Source organism: Poecilia reticulata, chromosome 3 (genome assembly GCF_904066995.2).
Source record: "Poecilia reticulata chromosome 3, P_reticulata-male-v2, whole genome shotgun sequence".
In the NCBI taxonomy this organism is placed as follows: Eukaryota; Metazoa; Chordata; class Actinopteri; order Cyprinodontiformes; family Poeciliidae; genus Poecilia; species Poecilia reticulata.
In genome coordinates, this window is record NC_088832.1 from 4,370,562 (window position 1) to 4,394,661 (window position 24,100).

A 24,100-nucleotide genomic window follows, 5' to 3' on the forward strand; every position below is an offset into this window, starting at 1 on the left:
TCACAGTCTGGACAGAAGACGAGGGTGAGGAGGGAATCTGACATATTAACTAGGTTAAGTTTTTACTGGTTTTGTTTTTAAAACACCATTAACTAAACAGTGTAACTATATATTGTATATTTGGCGTTTGTCATCTCATGTGTGATTAATTGGAGCGTAACGGTGGAGCATTTATGCACATTTATTGTCCAGCGCACTGCGCTTGTTTCCGTCTAACGAATCTGCACTTTAATTTCTTTCCTCCCTCAACAGTCAGCTGCTACTCCTCTATTTAAACTACAATAAGTAGATCAACACAACTTGATCACACATTCTCTTTAGTTTTTCTCTGTGTGCTGCAAACTTATTAAATGTAAACTCATGAGAAGCCCGAACCACCATCAGGCAAATAATTCTGGTCCGACCAGAACTACTTTTACCTGTTAAATTACCTGCCAAAACATACTAACATAGACTATTTAGCTGCATTTTTATGCAGTTTAGATAATATTCACCTAATTGAATCCAGATCCCATCACACATAAAGCAGATAAATGCATTTAACTTTTTCTCCGTAGTGACACAAACTGACTGTGGCTCCAATAACTTATAACAAATGAAATTAAGCGACTCCACTTAAATTACATCACTTCACCCGCTGGGGTCTGAACGTTCAGCTTCTCAAATTCTTCCTGCAGAGAAACCTGTGCTGGTTTATCGACAGTTGGATCTGTCTGAACCAAACCGAACAATTGAACTCTGTAAGATTTTTCCTTTTTTTTTTTTTTCTTTTTTCTTTTTTTTTTTAACCCTGTTCGCAGTTCGGGCGTGCGTTTTTGCCAGGATTTATTTATTTTATTTATTTATTTTTGCATGGTTTCGCTTCTCCAAAATGGACAGATGTTACGTCTGCCGCGCTACTTCTGAGCATCGTTCTCCTTCTGGGTGCGGAGGGTCACGTCTTCACCTCCATTTGTTAAAACTGTGGGACGAGTTACGTCTAATTCTTCGCAGCAGCGGAGCCGCGTCCGCATTGGTTGTGCAGTGCACTGCGCATGGATCTAATTAACTTCTGCACCTTAATGTATTTCCTCAAAGTAAACTGCCGGCTCCTCTGTTTAGACTGCAAATGGATAGCTCTACATTGCATTCTCTTTAGTTTTCTCTGTTCTGTACTGGAGACTGGAGTTAAAGGCGCCGTTTCAACTAAAGGTTTGCAATGAGCTTCCTAACCAAGGTGTCCGGTACATAACTCTTCAACACGCTGTCAGCTCCCGGTGAGAAAGACACATTTATTTCAGTGTCCATGAGATGATATTCAGAAAGGATTATTTTATTGATTGATTTTAGTTGCCTCTGTGATTAACTCTTTGCGTAAAGTCTGTCATGACTCCATGTGCACCAGTCAAAGGTGTTAATTATAACTTGTCAAATGACAGAGGGACTTAAAAAAATGACCAAATATTCAGTTTGGTTATGTTAAAAAAATTATACATGTATATATATATATACACACATTTAAAATTTTGCCCCCCCAGAGGTAGTCCTGGCCCCCCCAATTTTAAAAGTCTGGCTCCGCCACTGAGCATATGTTGTTCTAGAACCTGAACATAGTTCTCTGCATTAATGGTGCCTGTCCAGACATGCAAGCTGCCCAGGCCACAAGCACTCATGCAACCCCAGACCATCAGTGATGCAGCTTCTGAACCGAGCGTTGATAACAACTTGGGTTATCCTTGTCCTCTCTGGTCCGGATGACATGGTGTCCCAGTGTTCCATAAAGAACTTCAAATCGTGACTCATCTGACCACAGAACAGTCTTCCATTTTGCCTCACTCCATTTTAAATCACTCCTGGCCCAGTGCAAACGGCTGAACTTGTGGAGCTTGCTTAGATATGGCTTCCTCTTTGCACTGTAGAGTTTCAGCTGGCAGTGGCGGATGGCCCTGTGGATTGTGTTCACTGACAATGCTTTTTGAAAGTATTCCTGAGCCCAGGCTGTTATTTCTTTGACAGTGACATTCCTGTTTGAGGTGCAGTGATGTTTAAGGGCCCGGAGATCACGAGCATCCAGTAGAGTTTTACAGCCTTGACCCTTACGCACAGTGATTGTTCCAGATTCTTTTTCCAGCCACTTATTGCTACTTGTCCCAACTTTTTTGGGATTTGTAGACACTGTGAAATTTTGAATCAACATATTTTTCCTTTAAATTGTTACATTTACTCAGATTAAACTTTTGATCTGCATCTGTGTTCTATTACGAATAAAATATTGACATTTGCCATCTCCACATCATTGTATTCAGTTTTTATTCACAATTTGTTTAGTGTCCCAACTTTTTTGGTATCCGGTTCGTAGCTGGATGGTTAGGTTTTACCTCACTATGCAATGTATATGAAATAAGGTGTATAGAAGGCGGATAGTGTGAGCTGTATTTAACATTGCGATTTTTATAAGTTTGTTTTTTGCTTACTGTTTCTTTGAACGGCCTGACATCAATGACTGACTCAGTCTAAGCCCATTTTAACAGTCATCTGCATCAGCCACCTGCACTGGCAGGGATCTCCACTTAATTTAACCTGACCTATCATGCATGTTTCAGGACTGGTGAGGAAATGACAGAAGCCAAACAGGCACAGGGAGAAGCCCCTCCACACTGAGCTACCATACTGGTGCATCCCACCCACAAATCTTCTTATGACTAAATTAAAGCAGCATGAATGTTTTTTGTTATCAGTATTTTGCTCTTAAGACTTAAAAGCTATACTTTACTGGAACTTTACAAATATAGAAAGGTGATTTGTAAACTTTGTAAAGGTTCAATTAAGAAGTTTAAATATTATGAGATGAAGAAACAAAAGCTAGTCTGCACAGCATTTCATAAAATTGCTGCCATTACAAAATGTTGCTGTATTGTCAGCGGTTGTCACTGAAGCTCATGGTGTGGCGGGAGTGTTGTGTGACTTGATCACTTCTGCATAGTGAGAAGTTCTTTTGCATATGTCTGTCCCAGGTACCGGCTGCTCCTTCAGAGGCACCCATGGCCAACCTGACACACCCTGCTGTGACGCATTGAGTCAGCAAACCACATGTTGCTACATTTTTGACTCATGTAGCTGGAACAATTGAAGTCACCCAACAAATGTTTGACTGAATGTGCTAATTGTTGTTTCTGTGTCAAACAGCAGTTTCTGCTCTAAGGCTTCTTAACTCTAATAAACTCCACCTGAATACAACAGAGTACAGGTTAAAACTACTTTATTAACCCCAAAGGGGTATTAGGCGGACCAAAGCATGTTGGCTTTAAAGTCCAATTAAACTGAAGCAGGAAAAATGCTTAAGACATGCTGTGATTCTCAGATCATAATAGTTGAGACAGTTATGATCACCATAGACTTACAGGAGGTCTAAGGTGACCTTCTATGAGTCACCTTATGTGTGTGCCTGTACATTAATATGTAGCTTAATGCACAGGCACACACTCTTGCTTAAGGACAATTTAGGGTGCGTTCACACTGCAGCCTGAAGTGACCCAATTCCAATTTTTTTGACGTAATGCGACCTGTATTAGATCTTTTCATGGGAGTCTGAACAGCACAGGTCGGATTCTTTTTCGAATGTGACCCATATCCGATACGTATCCGATTCAAATGTGACCTAACGTCCAGGCCGCATTCATCCGAACTGAACATCACTGATTCTCAACAAATCTCACTATTCTGTATCCTGATACGCGCAAGCGGGAAGAAAAACAACAACCATGACGGACTATAATGAGGATTAAGTTGTTAATATGCTGCTCCGGCTGGACAACAACTACAAATATGTAAGCTAAGTCCACCGTTAGCCTCCATCTTTACTTCCGTAAACACTGCGGCACTTCTTCTTTTTACGGCAGTTGGCAGAACACTGAGAACGTTGACGCTATTGCGCCCTCTACTGCGCATGCGGGACACTTTCAGGTCATTTTTCCGTTCACACTGCAGAACACATAGAGGTCGCATTTACTGGCAGTGTGAACGGCCCTGGCAAAAAATTCAGAATTGCCAAAAAATCGGAATTGGGTCACTTCAGGCTGCATTGTGAACGGTGCCTTAGAGAAACCAACCAACCAATAACTAACAGCAATGTTTTTGTACTTGGGGAGGAGTATCCAGAGAGAAGCCACACATGCACATGGAGGACATGGTAACTCCATGCAGAAAGACCCCTGGTCAATATTCAAACCCAGAATCTTCTAGGTGCAGAACAACAGCGTGAGAAAGATGCTACCACTGAGTGAGAAAATACAATTAAACTGATCAACAGTGACATCTGTCCTCTAAACAAAAATGGTTTTGCTTTTAGTCAATAATGGTTCCTTTATGATCTGCAATAATAGTGGAAAATTAAAAAAATTTTCTGAAATTATAAAGAGAATGAGTTTATCTAAGAAAAACAGAAATTTGTATGACTAATTTTCTTAAAAGTAAAACATGGTGCACTTTGAACATATTTCATAGAAGTGATCTTCAGATTCATTGTTTATTTCAAACACAAGAACAAAAATCTTACAACACTTGGGCAATTAGCAATACATTTAAGTCCGATTATTCTGAAATTTTGCCTGTTGCTGTTTGAAAGCAGGGAAGTGATCAATGGTTTCCTCATTAAAGTCATTAGCTTTTTTTCCAGAGGAAACATGTTCAGTGCACTGAGACTAGAGCCGTTGCCAACTAATCCAGTTGGCAGTTGTTCCAAAGGAACAACTTCATTCTTGTTAGAATGGAGAAACGGCAGCAGTTGTAATGGGAGGAATAACAAAGATATTCAACAACATAACAGTCTCAGATTTTAACTGGAGGTTTATCTCTGAAGAACATGATGAATTCAAGATTCTCACAAATGATGGAAAATTCTGTTTTGTGTTGAGCCTTTTTTGATTTTGTAGATTTCACTCACAGTTTCATTCAGAGGTCAATAGATATAACTAATAAAAATACAAAATTTTCTCTAGAGAAAGATTATTCTCTTCCAATAAAATTGTTCACTTTATTAATTCTCCATTCATTATCCCATTATCATTCAACTTGCATTTAGTTGGAAGATAGCTCATCAAGTTGACAAAATTGAGCTACTTCACAATCCATTAGTCAGTCAATCGAGGTTATTTGTATAGCATATGTCAGCAACACGGTACTTCAAAGTGCTTTACATCGTAACAGCACAAAACTAAAAAGTCATAAAAGACACATTGCAGATAATTGATAAACCAGTGTGACAAGTGTCTACATTTGCCTGTCGCACTACATTGTGACAAGTGTCATTATCAAAATTATTAATACGCATCAAATATGTTGGTGAATGTTCCATTTTTTAAATTTACTATGGTTCTAAACTTTGTGCTTCAGTCTAATCCAGTTGATAGGAAAATGCTCATCTGGATCCTACAGTTGGATTGTATCCTCACTTCGGAAGGAGTAAAGCTCTAACGTCCAGAGCTGTGACAGACTGGGGTGTGGGAAGGCAGAGCACTCTCATAAAAATAAAGAATCATTTGTTCATCAGAACTTTTTATGTTTAAATAAAAAGTGAAAAGTTAGTGGAATTAGTGGCTTCATCTTGAAGAATCACTGCTAAACAGAGTCGCTCTGAGCCAGAAGGAGAACAGAAAGGGTAAAAACAGTATACACAGTCCCACGTGAGGACTAAAGTATGACCCTCTGTTCATCTCCATCTTCAGATCCCTTTTTCTTACTGTTTTATCTATTTTGATGTTCCCAGCTTGTCCCAAAAAGCTAATTCTTGAATTCAAGATGCTACATTGACCGACAGTAGCTCCTGACCAGTGTTAGCTGTCTGCAAGTTTTCTGCTTCTCAGACTGAATTCTGATGGTTCTGCTGTTTTTGTTTGTCTCAGATGATGAGGACCTGTACATCCAGCAGGCAGTTGTTTTTATTGAAGATGCCATTCATGTGAGTATACTCAAAGATGATTAATTTCTTTATAATTTGAAAAGGTTAAAAAGACTAATGTTGTTCTGCTCTCCAGTCCACCTAGGTGTATGATATTTATAAGGGTTTGCATGTCAGGTTTACACAAAGTGAAACATTTTTGGATTGAAAAAACAATTTTTCTTTTCTAATGTTGTATATGGCATACAGCACACTTTATCCACCTTCCAGTCTATCATCAGCAATGGAGGAGGATGCATGCACCCAAACATCTGCTTAAGACACATTCCGTATATAAAGAGCTTTTTTGTAAAGCTAAACACATTAATGCCCAGTGCTAAAAGTAGATTGATTTTGATCTACACTGTTGTAGAGCAAAGCTTGATGTTTGTGTATCAGACATCATTTTTCTTTCTCCGATTGATTTTAACAGCTTTTTTCTTTGTTGGAGTTTTTAGTTGAAAATGGTTCACTGCTGTATTGATAAAGTTTGCCTGTTTTCAGTACCGCTCCATTAACCACCGGGTGGATGCCGGGTCTCTTCGTCTCTATCGATGGTACTACTCAAGAATATACCAGTGGTGAGTTTGCACTTTTCACTAGCTTTGACTAATACTTAAATTGGTTTAATGTTCTGGAACACTGAAAGTGTGACAAACATGCAAGAAAAAGGAACTCAGTAAGGGGGCAAACACTGTTTCACACCACCATAAATGAAAATGAAGAGATTGTGCACGCTTCGCTGGAGCTGGAAGTAACGAAGCATAACTCAACTTTTTGTGAGTGTCGGCATCACCTCATCCTCTGAAAGTCTCATCATCTTCCCTGCTCTGTGAGCATCTCCAAGCATCTCCGTCACAACTTTCGGCTGGAAACTGTGTCTGAATGAGGAGCATGGTTCTGCTCCTCATCCAGCTCACCAATGTCCTCCACCAGAATCGATGACATCATTCAGACAGCTGAGAAACACACTAACCATACCTCACATATTCCAAATAACCAAAATAGATAGATAGATAAGATAGATAGATAGATAGATCTTTATTGTCATTGTCACAAGAACAACAAAATTTAAAAAGTGCCGTAAGTCAGTGCATATGCTAAAAAAAAGAAAAAAAAACTTGTCACACTTTACATATACTGTAAGAAATACATAACAAGTAGGTGATAAAATAAAACTAATAAATAAGAATAACCACATTCTCACACACATCCTTCATAATGATTAATGGTTATTTGATTGCATTTAGTTTTGTTATTGCTGTAGGATAAAAACTGTCTCTGAATCGGTTGGTTCTTGTTCTGATTGCTCTGTATCGTCTGCCTGAAGGCATCAGTGTAAACAGAGAATATCCGGGGTGAGAAGTGTCCTTTGTGATGAGTTGTGCCTTTTTTAGACAGCGGTCACTGTGCAAGTCCTCCAGTGAGGGGAGAGAACAGCCAATGATTTTTTGGGCTGTATTCACAACCCTTTGTAGAGCTTTCCTTTGAGCCGCAGTGCTGTTGTTATACCATACGCAGATACAATAAGTCAGTATGCTCTCTATGGAGCACCTGTAAAAGGACACCAGCAGTTTCTCCTTGATGTTATTCTTCCTGAGAACCCTCAGGAAGTATAGTCTTTGCTGGACCTTTTTTATCAGCTCGAAGGTGTTCACGTTCCATGTGAGGCCCTGCTCAATGTGGACCCCCAGAAAACGAAAGTCAGCTACCCTTTCCACACATTTTCCCCCAATGTGTAGTGGTTTGATGTCCGTTCTTTTCCTCCTGTAATCTATTATGAGTTCTTTTGTCTTTGTGCTGTTGAGGAGCAGATTGTTCTCCCTGCACCACACTGACAGCCGCTCCACCTCATCTCTATAGGCTGACTCATCACCGCCTGAGATGAGCCCCACCACTGTGGTATCATCAGCAAACTTGATGATGGTGTTGCTGTGGTGGGCAGAGGTGCAGTCATATGTGTACAGACAATAGAGCAGGGGGCTCAACACACAGCCCTGGGGACAGCCAGTACTAAGGCTAAGGGCAGTGGATGTATGTTGTCCCACCCTGACTCTCTGCTCTGCGGGTTGGGTGAGGGAGGCCCAGATCCCCCAGTTTGTACACCAGTCTGTGAGGGAGGATGGTATTGAAAGCAGAGCTGTAGTCCACAAAGAGCATCCGCACATAGTTCCCCTGCCGCTCCAGATGTGACAGAGCAGCATGGAGGGCTGTGGTCACAGCATCCTCTTTGGATCTGTTGGTTCTGTAGGCGAATTGGTGGGGGTACGATGTCATCATCGTATCATTTTTCATCTGTATGAACAATTTAATATCTGACATATAAATGGAACAATGGCCCAATGCTACATCAACCAACATTTCCTCATTTGTCCCTTTCCTAGGATCTTGGGCACCATCATTGCAGTTGTGCTGTTACTGGCATTTGTAGAACGTCCTTCCTCCCTGTCCATCTCTTCAGATCCCCGCCACCAATCCAGCCGATGGGAACCTCCATGTGGTGCTCCAGAGAGCGTCGAGATGCTCTGTCTCATCATCTTCTGCCTGGATCTTGCTGTCAAAGTAAAGAGAAGATCTCAAAACATTTTTTTGATTTGACCCAAAGTTGATTTGACCCAAAGTTTCTGACATGCACTTTGCCATTGTTGCCTGATTCTTTTCTTTGAATTGTTTGTTCAAAGTTTCATGTTGCCTGTCATCTTGTCAGAGCTACTTGATTGGCTGGGAGGAATTCAGAAAGAGCAAATGGCTAATCAGCTACACTGTAGTCATTTGTGTTTCTGTCCTTGACTGGGTGCTCTCTGTCAGCATGGAGTGTGACGAGGTAAGACTCGCACTTTACTCTCTGAACTCTGAACAGTAGTATATTTATGTCTGAATGAAGAATGGGTTTTCTATGATGTACAGTGCAACAGTGTTTCTCAACCTTTTTTGGGCCAACGCCCCTCTAGCCTTTATCCAGGTCCCTCACCGCCCCCACCAAGGAATTTGTAGGCTATTTTGCACTGATCATTATTGTATTAATAATATTACTATCACTATTGTAGATGTTTTTATTTTTATGCTTGTTTCTGTATTTATCATCAAAAATAATTTCCCAGAGAACAAAAAAGACAGGTGTCTAAGAAAAATGCAATAAACATTCAAGTTCAAATTGGTAGGCCTAACAGCAGCCAATCAGAGTGGATAAAATGTTCCTATTTTGTGCCATTTTCTAGTTGTTAAATATTCCACAAAATGACCAGATAAAAGATGTACAACATGCCAGTTTAAACTTTGAACTATTTGCAAAACGACTGAGCTCTGCAACATTAAAACATGGATAGAACTGTAACTACATTAATCATAACTCTTCTCCTCTTCAGTGTTTGTCAGTTTCTGGTGGTGCAGCTCTGTGCTGCCTTCAGGAGAATGGGACATCAGAGCATCATCCATAAAACTTCACCCACATGGCATTTATTGTGCAAACCAGAGCTTTCAGTGGAAAAACAAAAGTTCCAGGTCCTTTTAATGCCATACAAATATGAGACAGAAACATGGATAAATCTTTATATAGACCTGTCTATTGATTTATAGATTAATAGTTTTAATGAACAGAAATTATAAAGAACAAATCTGGTTCTTAATCAAATCCTAATGAGTCAAATTGAAAGTGTCATGGAGTCATCGGCCTCATGACATTAACACTGACATGAAAAATAATATTGAAGAAATAAATATATCAAATCTAATTAAAAACATAAATAAGTGATCAGTTCTTTACTGTTATGGTCTGTAAGATATATTTATTCTCAGTACTAGATGTGGTCTCAACAAACCCATGACATTTCAACAATATTATTATACCTTTTATCTGGAAATAGTATCTGTTTATTCTTGCCATACCGTCCTCTGTATTCATTATTGCTCAAAAGGTCTTGCCATACCAGTTTATTCCTCTGTATTTACTTTAGTTTCTTAGTTTATTCTCACATTTTGTCCTTAATACATTTCCATTTAGTTTCTTTTCTGTTGCTAGATTTATTTGGTCGTGAATATTACGCAGCAGGTAATATTCACTCATTACCTGCTGCGCCTCCTAATCATCATGTGTTTCACATCATGTGTTGATTTTTTCACTATTCAGCGTCGGATTCTCTGTTTTTATGCCATAATTCACATCTAGTTCGTTGCTCTGTTTTATGACCCGCTTCTCCTTGTTTCAGAGTTTTGCGCAATGTGCGCATCGTGTTTTTTTTTTAAGCCCCTAAGGTGCAGGGCGGTCGGGAAGTGTATTGACGGGGAAAAGGCAGACTGACATAAACCTTTTAAAACAACGGAAACAATTTCGGTATTCTGATTGTTGAAATTTAAATGTTCTGTGGTACTGTTGTTCTATCACACCCGTTTCATACCAGACCACTTACAGCACCGGTGTTAACGCTATAAAATGAACGCTCTCTATCGAGGCATCACCCATTGAGGGATTTCTTTATTTAAATGGCTTCATTTTTCAGAGGGATACAAAGTGAGGGTATCGTGATTTCAGTAATTACATGTTTATAAGAGCGATTTTCTGTTGTCCTTCCATGGAAGCGGGCAGCTTTCAAACGGAAATAAAACACTTTTTAATATAAGTTGCTGCTTAACATGATCAAAGCACTGCCAAAACATATGTACAAAAATACCAGACAAAGTGAATCACAGCTATGTCAGGTCGCAACATGAAGGATCCGTCCTCCTCTGATCTCAACAACCGACACACACAAAGTTGAACAGTTGACAATGATTATTTATTTTAAAATGATGTATTTTTTTTTTTTGATAAAGATGTTACCAATGGAGTACTTGGCTACAGAGTGAGCTACCGCCGAAAACAACAAACAAATGGAAACTATCTAAATAGTAACAGAAACGTACCTAATCGAAAGTAAATAAACCAAAGGACAAAAACTTACCTTCCTAACTAAGAAAAACATGAAAAAACTGAGGAAACATAAACGGCAGCTCACTCCTATACTCCAGAACTCTAACACAGATGAACAAAGGAAAGGGGTTTGGCCGGTGGAGATGAGTCGAGTAAGGAACAGGAAGTCCGCGTCAGCAGCTTTTATGTCCGTCACCTCCGGAAAGCAGCCAATGGGACATCTCTGTCGTCTTCTTAGAACCAATCAGAGACGGGCACCTGTATACTAATCATTTATAATCAACTTTACGACACCGGTCGTAACATTATCAGTTTGGATTACTGGTTTCTTGGCTTAAAATGTAAATTTCTTTGATTTTATTTTGAAAATACCATTCTTCACCTTCTTCATTATTCAGAAACTGAGAGTACGACGGCTTGTCCGGCCATTCTTCCTTCTGCAGAACTCCCCTCTGATGAAAAAGACACTGAAATGCATCAAGAGAACCCTACCTGAGATTGCTAGGTAGGTGAATCATGTTACTTTGTAGATAAACATTTGTAGGTGACTCAGGTGTAAGCACGGTTACCGGATGTAAAGCTTAAAATTCAGAGGCTTTGTAGTTTTACCAGTTGGTAACTGCTCCCCCAAAAATGTGGCCACACCCTCATGAGATGATTAGTCTTTAGTGAAGAATTGAGTGAGGAGTTTGCCCCAGAATACTTGTGTTAAAAAACATAAGGACGTTTCATAATGTGTCTTGATAATTACAATAATGTTATTGACAATACTTAAACACCAGCTATAGAGTCTTAAAAAATGCAAACTTAATCAAATAAAATTAAAGTAAAAATAATTTTTTGCACCTCAGTTAAATCAGCCTAAATGTTCCTTAGTCTGAACATTTTGTTAAGTAATGTCTGCGGCTTGGTGCTTGCAATAGTTACACAAGGAATATTCTGATTGGATGAAAAAGATCTGTCTGTTTTACAGATCTTGGCAGGTGATGTGGTTCATTACCATGTACTTGTTATAGACAGTTGTTTTTTAATACACACATGCACAATTTGTATGTTTTTTTTTGTAACCAAAATATATTCTTTTAACCAAATGATTGTATTTTCCACTTTGAAAATACAATCTTGCATCAGTCTGAACAAGTTTCCTTTGTAGTTATTGCATGACAGTAATTATTCTTTCCCATTTTAATTTTTCAGAGAAATTAAAAAGAAAATAAAAGTTATTAACCAACATAGGGGGAAAAAAATTCCAAGCCAAACCTATACATTTTTTTTGCAGATGATCAGCTCATTCAGATCATTTTAGCAAATTTTGATTTGCTAAAATTACACTGTTAGATTTATGTAAATGCACAGGCATAACACATAGGTGCATTAGCCAATGTCCAGCTATCTATGGACATTGTGTGGATTTTAGTGCAGGCCCTTTCCCAATCTTGTTCACTGATAATTGATTCCAGGTCATGAGCTTATTACTTGAATTTTCTCGTGTTAGAGATCAGTACATTACAAAAGTCTGAAATAATGCCTTTTCTTGACTTATTCCTGATCATTAATTTTTCAAGCAATGTAAGGGAGGCTTGTTAAGATTACTGCAATTTGCTTTAACAAAGTTTCTTAGTTGAAGAAATTTAAAATAATGCTTTTTATCGAGCTTGAACTTGGTCTGTAACTCTAACAATCACAAAAATATATCAGAATTGAATGAGTAAAAGTCACCAATACTTTTTAAGCCTAGCAATAACTCAAAAGTTCCATCTACCCTGCATTATGTTATTTTTAATTCTGTTTTTACACATATTAATTTGTGTGACTCCACGTTTTGATTGCCTGTCACAATGAAATTTCCACACTGTGAGACAACAAAGGAAGTGCAGAAACAAAGCCGGAACATGGATTGAGTGAACATTTGAGAGATAAATGCACACTACACATCATTCTTCGTGCTCAGATTAGTCTCTCTGCGATCAACGTAAACCTCTATAAACGCAACTAACTTAGACTTAAATCTAGGTTTATAGTTGAACTGTGTGTAGAGGAGGCATGCACCTGTCATGCTCTTAGAGGCCCGTTTTGAATGAGTTAAGCAACAGTGAGGCTTTTATACTTGACGCGTACGTTAGTTTAGTATTCTCCAAAAAGACAGCCCTCATGAAGGGATCATATAAATACCAATACAGATGAACCTGCTCTGCAAGAACACCTTCCAAAAATACATTTTGAGTGAAAAGTGACGCCTCGTCAACACTAAAGATTAATGAGCTGGGGTGGAGACAAAGTTCAGTGTGTCAACTATATTCCTACCTTAACTAGATTTTGCTGTCACTATTACTGGTGTGACAGTAATAGTCACACCAGCCCAAGGAGAGGTGGCAGCCTCTCCTTGGACTGCCACCTTATTGTGGTGGAGGGGTTTGAGTGTCCCAATGATCTTAGGAGCTATGCTGTCTGGGGCTTTATGCCCCTGGTAGGGTCACCCAAGGCAGACAGGTCCTAGGTGAGGAACCAGACAAAGTGCAGCCTAAAGACCTCTTATGATGCAACTTTGGATCTGGCGTTCCCTCGCCCGGACTCGGGTCACCCGGGCCCCACTCTGGAGCCAGGCTTGGAGGTGGGGCACGATGGCGAGCGCCTTGTGGCCGGGCTTTTACCCACGGAGCCTGGCCGGGCTCAGCCCGCAGAGGAGACGTGGGTCCCCCTTCCAATGGGCTCACCACCAAAGGGGCCCCTCCGACAAGTGCAGTGTGTTACAGGCAGCAGCCAAGGGAGGGGGACCCTGGCGGTCCGATCCTCGTCTGCAGAAGCTGACTCTTGGGACGTGGAACGTCACCTCTCTGGTGGGGAAGGAACTGGAGCTAGTGTGCGAGACTGAGAGGTTCTGGCTAGAAATAGTCGGCCTCACCTCGACGCATGGCTCTGGTTCTGGAACCAGTCTCCTTGAGAGGGGCTGGACGTACTTCCACTCTAGAGTTGCCCATGGTGAGAGGCGCCGGGCTGGAGTGGGCATACTTGTTGTGCCCCATCTTGGTGCCTGTACGTTGGGGTTTACCCCGGTGAACAAGAGGGTAGCCTCCCTCCGCCTACGTGTCGGGGGACGGGTTCTGACTGTTGTCTGTGCTTACGGGCCGAACAACAGTTCAGATTACTCACCCTTCTTGGAGTCCTTAGAGGGGGTACTGGAGAGTGCCCCTCCTTGGGTCTCTCTTGTTCTACTGGGGGACTTCAACGCTCACGTGGGCAATGACAGTGAGACCTGGAGAGGCGTGGTTGGGAGGAACGGCCCCCCCAATCTAAACTCGAGTGGTGTTCTGTTGTTGGACTTCAGTGCTCGTTACTGATTGTCCATAACGAACACCATGTTGAGGCATAAGGGTGTCCATATGTGCACTTGGCACCAGGACACCCTAGGCCGCAGTTCGATGATCGGTTTTGTCATCGTTTCATCAGATCTGCGGCCGTATGTCTTGGACAATCGGGTGAAGAGAGGTGCGGAGCTGTCCACTGACCACTACCTGGTGGTGAGTTGGCTCCGGTGGTGGGGGAGGAAGCCGGTCAGACCTGGCAGGCCCAAACGTGCAGTGAGGGTCTGCTGGGAAGGTCTGGCGGAGATGAAGCTTTAACTTCCATCTCCGGCAGAACTTCGAACATGTTCCGGGGGAGGTTGGGGACATTGAGTCTGAGTGGACCATGTTCCGTGCCTCCATTGCCGAGGTGGCTTATCGGAGCTGCGGCCGCAAGGTTGTTGGTGCCTGTCGCGGCGGCAACCCTCGAACACATTGGTGGACACCTTCGGTGAGGGATGCTGTCAAGCTGAAGAAGGAGTTTTTGGCCTGTGGGACTCCGGAAGCAGCTGATGGGTACCGGCGGGCGAAGCAGCACGCGGCTCGGGTGGTCGCTGAGGCAAAAACTCGGGCATGGGAGGAGTTTGGAGAGGCCATGGAGAAAGACTTCCATACAGCTTCGAGGCGATTCTGGTCCACCATCCGGCATCTCAGGAGGGGGAAGCAGTGCACCACCAACACTGTTTATAGTGGGGACGGTGTGCTGCTGACCTCAACTCAGGACGTTGTGGGCCGGTGGGCGGAATACTTCGAAGACCTTCTCAATCCCACCAACATGCCTTCTGTTGAGGACGCTGAGTCTAGGGACTCTGACTTGGGCTCTCCAATCTCTGGGGACAGGGTCGCCGAGGTGGTCAAAAAGATCCTCGGTGGCAGGGCCCCGGGGGTGGATGAGATCTGCCCGGAGTTCCTCAAGGCTCTGGATGTTGTAGGGTTGTGTTGGCTCACGCGACTGCAATATCACACGGACATTGGGGGCAGTTCCCCTGGATTGACAGACTGGGGTGGTGGTCCCCCTGTTTTAAAAGGGGGACCGGAGGGTGTGCTCCAATTACAGGGGGTCACACTCTTAAGCCTCTGAGAGGACCCCTCCTCTCAGAGGCTTTTCGTCCTGGCCGTGGAACACTGGACCAGCTCTACACCCTCAGCAGGGTCCTGGAGGGTCCATGGGAGTTCACCCAACCAGCCTGCATGTGTTTTGTGGACTTGGAGAAGGCATTTGACCGTGTCCCCAGTGTCCCTAGTGTCCCGTGTTCCTAACCTTAACTAAAACATTAATTCCCACCATACCTCTAAGCCTAACTAGTTGAGCTTAGTACAGTTGAAAAAAGTAAGGATCGAGAAAATGTCCTCACTATCCAACAATTATCTCTTTGTTGGCTAAAAACCTTTTTCAGTTCTCAGTATGTACAAGCGCACACACAGGATTACTGGATGTATGTACAGCATCTAGCACGAGTTACAGGCCAAGTTCAAATGAAGTCTTGTCTCAGTATTACATGCGGTGTTGTTGGAGCCATGTTGTTGCATTGTTTCTGTTGGTGAAAAGTCAGAGGATTAGCACTGAATCCTACAACCCTTCTGTTAAACCTGGAACTGTTGCTGTTTTGCAGTGTGATCCTGCTGCTTTCTCTGCATCTCTGCCTCTTCACTATGATCGGCATGCTGCTGTTTGCTAAAAATGCAGTAAGTTAATGTCTTTGAGGTCACACCTGTTTGTGTGTAATTATGTGTTTTGACATTACTTACAATACTTAAACACCAGCTTATTATATAGTCTTTAAAAGGTAAACACAATAAAATTAAATTAAAATAAGTAACATAATTATTTTGCATTTCTGTTAAGATGTAATAAATATTCAGCCTAAATTTTCCTAAATCCGAACATTTTGTTTAATAATGTCCGCAGCTTGGTGCAGTATTTTGATTTGCTGTTTGTAATTGGTTGTTATTTATCTAAGTGACTGCAGTAGTTACAGGAGTACTCTGATTGGACATGTCACAGAGTGAAAATACAACCCACACTCATCAAAATTGCTTTGTACTTTTACCTGAAGTATTAAGACATAATCAGAATGGTCTAATAGGGATGTCACAGAGCGACCTTGTATGGATAAAACACTGAATGTCAATTATACTTTAGGTAGTTGAGAAATAAACGTTTTCTTCAGTTCAGTTTAACCTTACTTGGTTTAAAAGCTTCTCAAAAAGGTCAACTGTTTTATCTTAATCATAACAACCAGTGGATGAAACAGTGCAGCTATTCTGTCTGTGTTACGCTGCTCCAGGATCAAAAGAAGAATGGTGAGTGGGAGTTACATTTCAAGAACCTGACCACCTCCCTGACCTCTCTGCTGGTGCTGCTCACCACAGCTAACAATCCTGATGGTACAGTGAAATCACATCCAGTCACGTCTTGTAACTCTAACTGCTTTCACACGGACCAATCATGTTCTCTATTACAGTCATGATCCCTGCCTATTCCCTCAACAGATGCTACGCCATTTTCTTTATCACCTTCAGTATCATTGGTAAGCAGTGAAGATCACTATGAACAACCAACCAGCTACAAGTGATAGTGATTTCTGAACATTATGACTGTCTCGTAGTGCTGAGTTTCAGAAGGAATCCGTTTTGCTTCCTACAGGAACATACTGTCTGATGAACTTGCTGACTGCCATCATCTATAACCAGTTCAGGGGATATTTACTGGTGAGACTGTCTTGATGTATCTGTGAATCAGTAGTTGTGCTTTCAGAGCCAGCAGACGCCATACTGGAATGTTTACACCTAGCATCATGCCATTGATTTCTATGCTGAGACGTGTTGATGCACATGAATGAAGAACACCAGGATGGGTGGGTCACATGACTTTAGAGAGTCACAACCACAGAGACTTCCCTCATAAATGGGTTTGCTCCGCCTGTGCTAAGGTCCTACCTTTGGCTCTTAGATGAGCTTTTTACTACATAAATAGTGGTTGTTGTACCAATACTGTTCCCATAGGGGACTGAAGATATGTCAGTGCAAGTATGATGTGTTGCAACAGGAAAACTAAGTGTTGTAAGTATTAAGGAGTTACTCTACATCATGTTTGATTGAAGGCTGTAACACATTCTAAAAGAAAAGAAAATCCACCTCCCAAACAAAGGGAAATATGTCTGACAGTGGAAAACAGCACAGAATAGGTTGGATCATGAAATAGTAGAAAATACACAACCTGTTATTAAAAATACCACAATAAACCAACTGGACAGCATGATAAACTTTCTGGTCAGTCAGTCAGTCCTGCCATCTATTAGAAAGGAACAAGAGATGAGATAAATGATAGAAAAACTTCCACGTAAACAGAATGTTATAATGAATGTTACTTTGTTCAGTATAGATGAAGAAAACATAAAATCTTTGGAGCCAGGCCTGGAGGTGGGCCATGCTGGATAGCATCTTGGTGCCTGTATGTTGGGATTCACCCTAGTGAATGAGAGGATAGCCTCCTTCTACCTACGAGTGGGGGGACGGGTTCTAGTGTTTAGTTTAGTATAAATAGGTCTGAGATGAGCTACTCCACCCACTTATCATTAGCACTGCAAACTCAACATGCCGGCTTACTGTTCATATTTTTGTCCAGATGTCGGTCCAGACATCCATCATTAGGAGACGGCTGGGGATCCGAGCTGCTTTCCATGTCCTTAGCTGTCACAGTGCACAGACAGAAGCACAGTAAGACACACACATAATATGTTTTTCTTTCTTTACAGGGACTTTGAATTGACTTACATTCATTTTTTCATTGAATTCTAAGATCTAACCCTTCCTAAACTCAAGTCACACCTAACCAATAATTCAAAAACAGGACTTCTCATGGGCCCCAGGCTTTGGTCAGCAAATTTTGCTCACCAACATCCCTTCATGTTTCTTTGTCTCTCAGAGAACTTGTGAGAGTCGATGCTGTGCTTCAGGTGATGTCCAGAGTCAACATGAAGCACTTCTACAAATCAGCCATCACAGTGGTCAGAGCCAACTTATGTCTGTTCATCTTTATACACACACACATGCACTGAAAACTCTCCCATACTGCCAGCAACAGAGCCTCGTTCAGTACAAGCAGCCATCTGCCATGACCAATTGGGGTTTTGAGAAGACAGAGCATATACACAACCAAGAAACAGAGGCACTGATGGATTACTTTCGATGTTCATGAAACATCTAAAATAATAAGAGAGGGAGAACAATTCATTGATGGCAGCTTCATGCCAGCTGACGTTCTCCTCCAGGAAGAATTTACAACCAAGCGGAATGCCAGACCAGGTGTAGAAAAACAACTGAGGGAAAAAAATTGAAATAATAACAAATAATGTAAATTGGGGATTTGAAGAAGAAAGTGAGAAAAAGTGGTCAGTTTGTCCTCCAGCAGCATAACTACAGAAATAGCTCAGGATAATCTAAGTCAGTGTAACTATAAGTTTTATCAAAAAGGAAAGCTTTAAGCCTGTTCTTCCTTGTTTCTGATGTCATAAGAAACCTCATGCTGACCTGATTATACCAAAATAATGTTGGTGAGAATGTTGCTTCATGAGGTCCTCTGTCTTTTCTGTTGAATGTCTTAATGCTCTCATCTGCACATCCAACACGCCAGGCATCTCAGCAGTTTGCAGAACAAGGCTACATGGATCGACAGCAGTTCAGGAAGATATTTGATGAACTGGATAAAGATTGTATCAATGAGGTAGATCTAGAACTACAGACTCATTCTAAACAGTTGTCCAACAACAGTTTGTTAAGATGATTGTTTGGATTTTGTACGTTTTTGCTGCAGCATCCTCCTTTACCTCAGTATACATCTGCAACGTTGCAAAAACTTCAGGTGGTCTTCAGTCACTACTACCTCACTGTCCTAGGAAACCTGGTGGCACTGGCCAATGTCTTATGCATATGTGTAAGTTCTGCACACCTTTGGACACATTAGCACATACACTACCACAGCAGGTAAACCAGTGATGCAACACTTTTGTGTTTCAGACTATCCTGGTTCTGAACTCTGAAAAGTCAACTGAAGAGAGAGACAACTACATCTTAGAGGTGAAGACATTTAACAATGCCTTTGTCACAGGATGACAATTTTCTTAAAATTTACCATAAAACATGGTACCATGCCGCAACCGGAATAATGAATGAAAGGGACATTGGAAGGAATTAGGGATGACTGACATGACTGCAGGAAATGGAAATCAATGCTATTTCAAAGATTGTCATGTTTGTCTGTATTGGTTTCAGCACTTACAATCCATCCATCCATCTATCCATTTTCTTCCGCTTATCCGGGGTCGGGTCGCGGGGGCAGCAGCTTCAGAAGGGAGGCCCAGACATCCCTCTCCCCAGCCACTTCTTCCAGCTCCTCCGGAGGAATCCCAAGGCGTTCCCAGGCCAGCCGAGAGACATAGTCCCTCCAGCGTGTCCTGGGTCTTCCCCGAGGCCTCCTCCCGGTGGGATGTGCCCGGAACACCTCACCAGGGAGGCATCCAGGAGGCATCCTGACCAGATGCCCGAGCCACCTCAACTGGCTCCTCTCGATGTGGAGGAGCAGCGGCTCTACTCTGAGTCCCTCCCGGATGACCGAGCTTCACACCCTATCTCTAAGGGAGAGCCCAGCCACCCTGCGGAGGAAACCCATTTCGGCCGCTTGTACCCGTGATCTCGTTCTTTCGGTCATGACCCAAAGCTCATGACCATATATCAGGGTGGGAACGTAGATCGACCGGTAAATCGAGAGCTTCGCTTTTTGGCTCAGCTCTCTCTTCACCACAACGGACCGGTACAACGCCTGCTTCACGGCAGATACTGCCCCGATTCGCCTGTCGATCTCCCGCTCCCTCCTTCCCTCATTCGTGAACAAGATCCCCAGATACTTAAAACTCCTCCCCTTGAGGCAGGACGACCCCCCTGACCCGTAGAAGACACTCTACCCTTTTCCGGCTCAAGACCATGGCCTCGGATTTGGAGACACTGAGCCTGATCCTGGCCGCTTCACTCTCGGCTGCGAACCGCTCCAGTGAGAGCTGCAGATCACGTTCCGATGAAGCCAACAGGACCACATCATCCGCAAAAAGCAGAGATGCGGTCCTAAGACCACCAAAACGGATTCCCTCAACACCTCGGCTGCGCCGAGAAATTCTGTCCATAAAAGTAATGAACAGAATCAGTGACAAAGGGCAGCCTTGGCGGAGTCCAACTCTCATCGGAAACGAGCCCGACTTACTGCCGGCAATGCTGACCAGACTCTGACACCGGTGATACAGGGACCTGACAGCACGTATCAAAGGGCCCGGTGCCCTATACTCCCGGAGTACCCCCCACAAGGCCTCCCGAGGGACACGGTCGAACGCCTTCTCCAAGTCCACAAAACACATGTAGACTGGTTGGGCGAACTCCCATGCACCCTCCAGGACCCTGCTATTTAAAAAGGGGGACCGGAGGGTGTGCTCCAATTACAGGGGGGTCACACTCTTAAGCCTCCCTGGTAAGGTCTATTCAGGGGTCCTGGAGAGGAGGGTCCGTCGGATAGTCGAACCTCGGATTCAGGGAGAGCAGTGTGGTTTTCGTCCTCGTCGTGGAACACTGGACCAGCACTTACAATCATGTCTAACAAATTTTGATCCCTTTAATGCACAGGTGTCAAACTCCAGTCCTGGAGGGCCACTGCCCTGTAATTTTTAGATGTGCCTCTGTTGCACCACACCAGAATAGAATAATTAGGTAATTAGCAGGCCTCTACACAAGAAGGAGGTAATTAAGCCATTTCATTCCAGTGTTTTGTACCTGTGGCACATCTAAAAACTGCCAGGATAGTGGCCTTTGAGGACTGGAGTTTGACACCCCTGCTGTAATGTCAGTTATAACAATTAGTCAATATTTGGAAAATAATAAACAATGATGATTCACCCAAAAATACAACCTGTTCAGATGTTCTGCCATTTGCATCAACAAAAATAAATATATATGTAAAAATGTGTCCTTATACCCTGAAGAACTAAACATCCAGTCACTCCAGTGTTTTGTTCCTGCCACAATTCAGCCCACTGCTGATGTTCTGTGAGATATGAATGGAGTGCATTTTTAAACTTGTATTCTCCTAAAAAATTTTAAGTGGCGGAAAACAATAATTGCCACTGACTGACCATTCTCTTAACTCACTGCCAGGTTATCAACCTCTGCTTCATCCTCTTCTACCTTTCTGAAATGAGCATCAAGATATTTGCCTTTGGATGGAGGGGATACCTGTCCTACAGGAGCAACATTTTTGATGGCTTCCTCACCGTTCTGTTACTGGTGAAAACTCTAGACCCATTTCTTACTGACTCCTATGCTATTTTATGCCTCTGTTAACCTCTTATAATGGGTAATAGTGCAATGCCCAGCTGGGGAGCAAGGAGATGAGAGTAGGCAAAATACTCCCATTAGGTTTCTGTGAAAATCTGACTGTTACCTTTTAGATTAAACCCTTACATAGAATATGGCAGCATCTATGTAAGTTTGGGTTGCAAACATGTTTCTGAGTAAAACTTCAGAACCTGTGAATGATGTCATTCAGATCAAACCAATCAGCAAACTCAGAGGCCATGAGAGTATTTCTGCTGACAGGAAAGTAAAAACTAATAAATTATCACTTGTCTGAAAGTTAGCATTGTTTCTGAAAGATAATTTACATATTACTTTTTATTCTTGTAGGTTTCTTGCTTTAAAATTTTCCACTGACCTCACATGTTTCTATTATCCCTTCCAGATCCTACAGATTGCTATATTCATCACCTATAGGCTCCCTTATTCCCAGTAGGTTGGCATAAAATCTGTGTGTGTGTGTGTGTGTGTGTGTGGGGGGGGGGGTGCGTGTGTTTCAACATTTTTTAGAATTACTCAAAGCTGCCCAACGAATGGTGATTTGTAATTCAGTATGCCTGTGTGACTGTTCTAAGTCCTTTCTGTGTATCTGTACATCAGGTATTCTAAATGACCTGGAAGCATTGAGATCAAATGCAGACTTTCTTTTATTAATTAGTAGAAATTTCAACCATCTGTGTAATTTATATTAAACGTTGACATCTATTCCACATTTCCTTTAGAGTGTCATTATGTTTTTATATGTGACTGAAGGGAGCCTTCATCTCGTGGTGTGATGTCTTTGTGGGAGATGGTTCGCCTGGTTAACATGCTGATTGTCTTCCGGTTCCTGCGCATCATTCCAGATATCAAGGTACTTACTGGCTGGCTGAATGGTAAAGGACCTGATCTACATAGAGTGTTTTGATAAGCATAAACTACATATTGAAGTTTAGTCATAATGATTTTCATTTTAAATATTGTCAGCAGTCTGGCTGCACTAAGCTGCCCCACCCAGACGTCTTTTGCCCACACAATTTGTGGAACAGGCAGCATAAAAATATAATCTACATCAGTGGTCCCCAAACTACGGCCCGCGGGCCGGATCTGGCCCGCCTCCACATTTGGTGTGGCCCCCTGAACAATACCCTGAACCTGAGAGCATTTAGATTTAATTTTTTCATGTATCGTATTTTCCAGACTATAAGCGGCTACTTTTTTCCTAAGCTTTGAACCATGCAGCTTGTATGTGGATTTTTCTTCAAGCACCAGGGGGCTTAGCAGGAAGTGAATCATTGGAAGTCAAAATTGGAAATAAAAGAAGAAAGCGCCCATTAAAACGGAATTAGGTTTCATAGGGAATTGAAATTTGAGAATGTTGTTGATCAGTTAAATAGCATTGAGGGGAAAAATACTATTTTTTTGTTTTCTAAATAATACTGGGATCATTATTAGAATTTGAGGTATAGATATTGGGATCCAGTAGATGGCAGTAGTGAAACAATAATGGATGCAAGCTGCCGTTGAAATCTAAATCAATCAATCAATCAAATTTTATTTGTATAGCACATTTCAGCAGCAAGGCATTTCAAAGTGCTTTACATAATTAAAATAAAAACAGAAATAATCAGTGAGAAAGAGAGAGATTTAAAAAAAAAATAAAATAAAAATAAAAACAAAAAAACAAAAAACATTACATCATTAAAACGTCGAAAAGAAAGAAGAAAAAATTCAAAACATTAAAGACATAAAAACATGGAAGACATCAAAACCCGCACTCTAACCCTAATTTAGCCATAAGCAACTCTAAACAGGTGAGTTTTAAGTTGAGATTTAAAGGCACCCAGTGTTTCAGCTGTTTTACAGTTTTCTGGAAGTTTGTTACAAATCTGTGGTGCATAGTGTTGTTGCGCAACACCTCCCCCCCTTCTCTCTCACTCTACTTCCTCTTCTCAGAGGAGGGAGATGTGCAGCCAGCTCTCCATCTAACGGGTAAATTGAGTTTTCTAAATCTGATGGGATTTTACCCTGTTCAGAACTGAGTAAACTCTGTTTAAGCTGGCGTCGAGAAAGACTAGCCTGGTTTCTAACGACCTCCCCCTCCAGATGTCCCACCCTTTTTAAATAGGCAGGTCTCGGGCATCAGGGTGACTTCCTCATGCGCGTAGCGGTCCTCAGCTTCTTGTCTTGCAGCTCTGTAGCTCCCTTCTCCTCGTCTCACGATCTTCCTGGTCCCACGGAAGGAACACACCAGTTCTTCCTCTTTGCCTTTGTTCTTTGCCTTTGTCTTTATCTTTGTCTTTATCTTCATCTTTGCCTTGGTCTTTGGGGGTCTAAACCCAGCTGTTAAGAGAAGTGCGATTTGAAGCCACATGTTGCGGGGCTAACGGGTTGGTCCCCATGTGCAGAACAGTCTTCGGCTCTGTGGCCCCGGCTCTTCTTCAGCTGCAGAGTTCTTTGTCCATCTCCGTCTTGGCTCGAAGCTGCCTGAAGTATCCAACCAAAGATTCCTCTGTTGCACCCACCTTATAAAGGGTTTATCCACCTTTTGGTGCGTTTGCATTG

At 42.1% G+C, this 24,100-nt stretch overlaps 1 protein-coding gene across 4 annotated transcripts in view; it reads left to right on the forward strand.

Annotated features, from left to right (window-relative positions):
* tpcn2 (two pore segment channel 2) overlaps positions 1-24,100 on the forward strand; it is a 50,215-nt gene that overhangs the window by 3,422 nt on the left and 22,693 nt on the right. Inside the window, exons 2-18 of one of the 4 annotated variants that reach the window (XM_008405015.3) lie at positions 5,880-5,935; positions 6,419-6,495; positions 8,299-8,476; positions 8,622-8,738; positions 11,219-11,325; positions 15,775-15,847; positions 16,450-16,549; positions 16,627-16,692; positions 16,809-16,873; positions 17,790-17,881; positions 18,090-18,171; positions 18,798-18,887; positions 18,978-19,097; positions 19,181-19,240; positions 21,359-21,487; positions 21,942-21,988; positions 22,310-22,409. In XM_008405015.3, coding sequence (XP_008403237.1) covers positions 5,880-5,935; positions 6,419-6,495; positions 8,299-8,476; positions 8,622-8,738; positions 11,219-11,325; positions 15,775-15,847; positions 16,450-16,549; positions 16,627-16,692; positions 16,809-16,873; positions 17,790-17,881; positions 18,090-18,171; positions 18,798-18,887; positions 18,978-19,097; positions 19,181-19,240; positions 21,359-21,487; positions 21,942-21,988; positions 22,310-22,409 — 1,559 coding nt within the window. Of the gene's footprint in view, positions 1-5,879; positions 5,936-6,418; positions 6,496-8,298; positions 8,477-8,595; positions 8,739-11,218; positions 11,326-15,774; positions 15,848-16,449; positions 16,550-16,626; positions 16,693-16,808; positions 16,874-17,789; positions 17,882-18,089; positions 18,172-18,797; positions 18,888-18,977; positions 19,098-19,180; positions 19,241-21,358; positions 21,488-21,941; positions 21,989-22,309; positions 22,410-24,100 lie in introns of all 4 variants that reach the window. The other 3 variants (XM_081604954.1, XM_008405016.2, XM_008405017.3) reach the window with 3 other exon arrangements.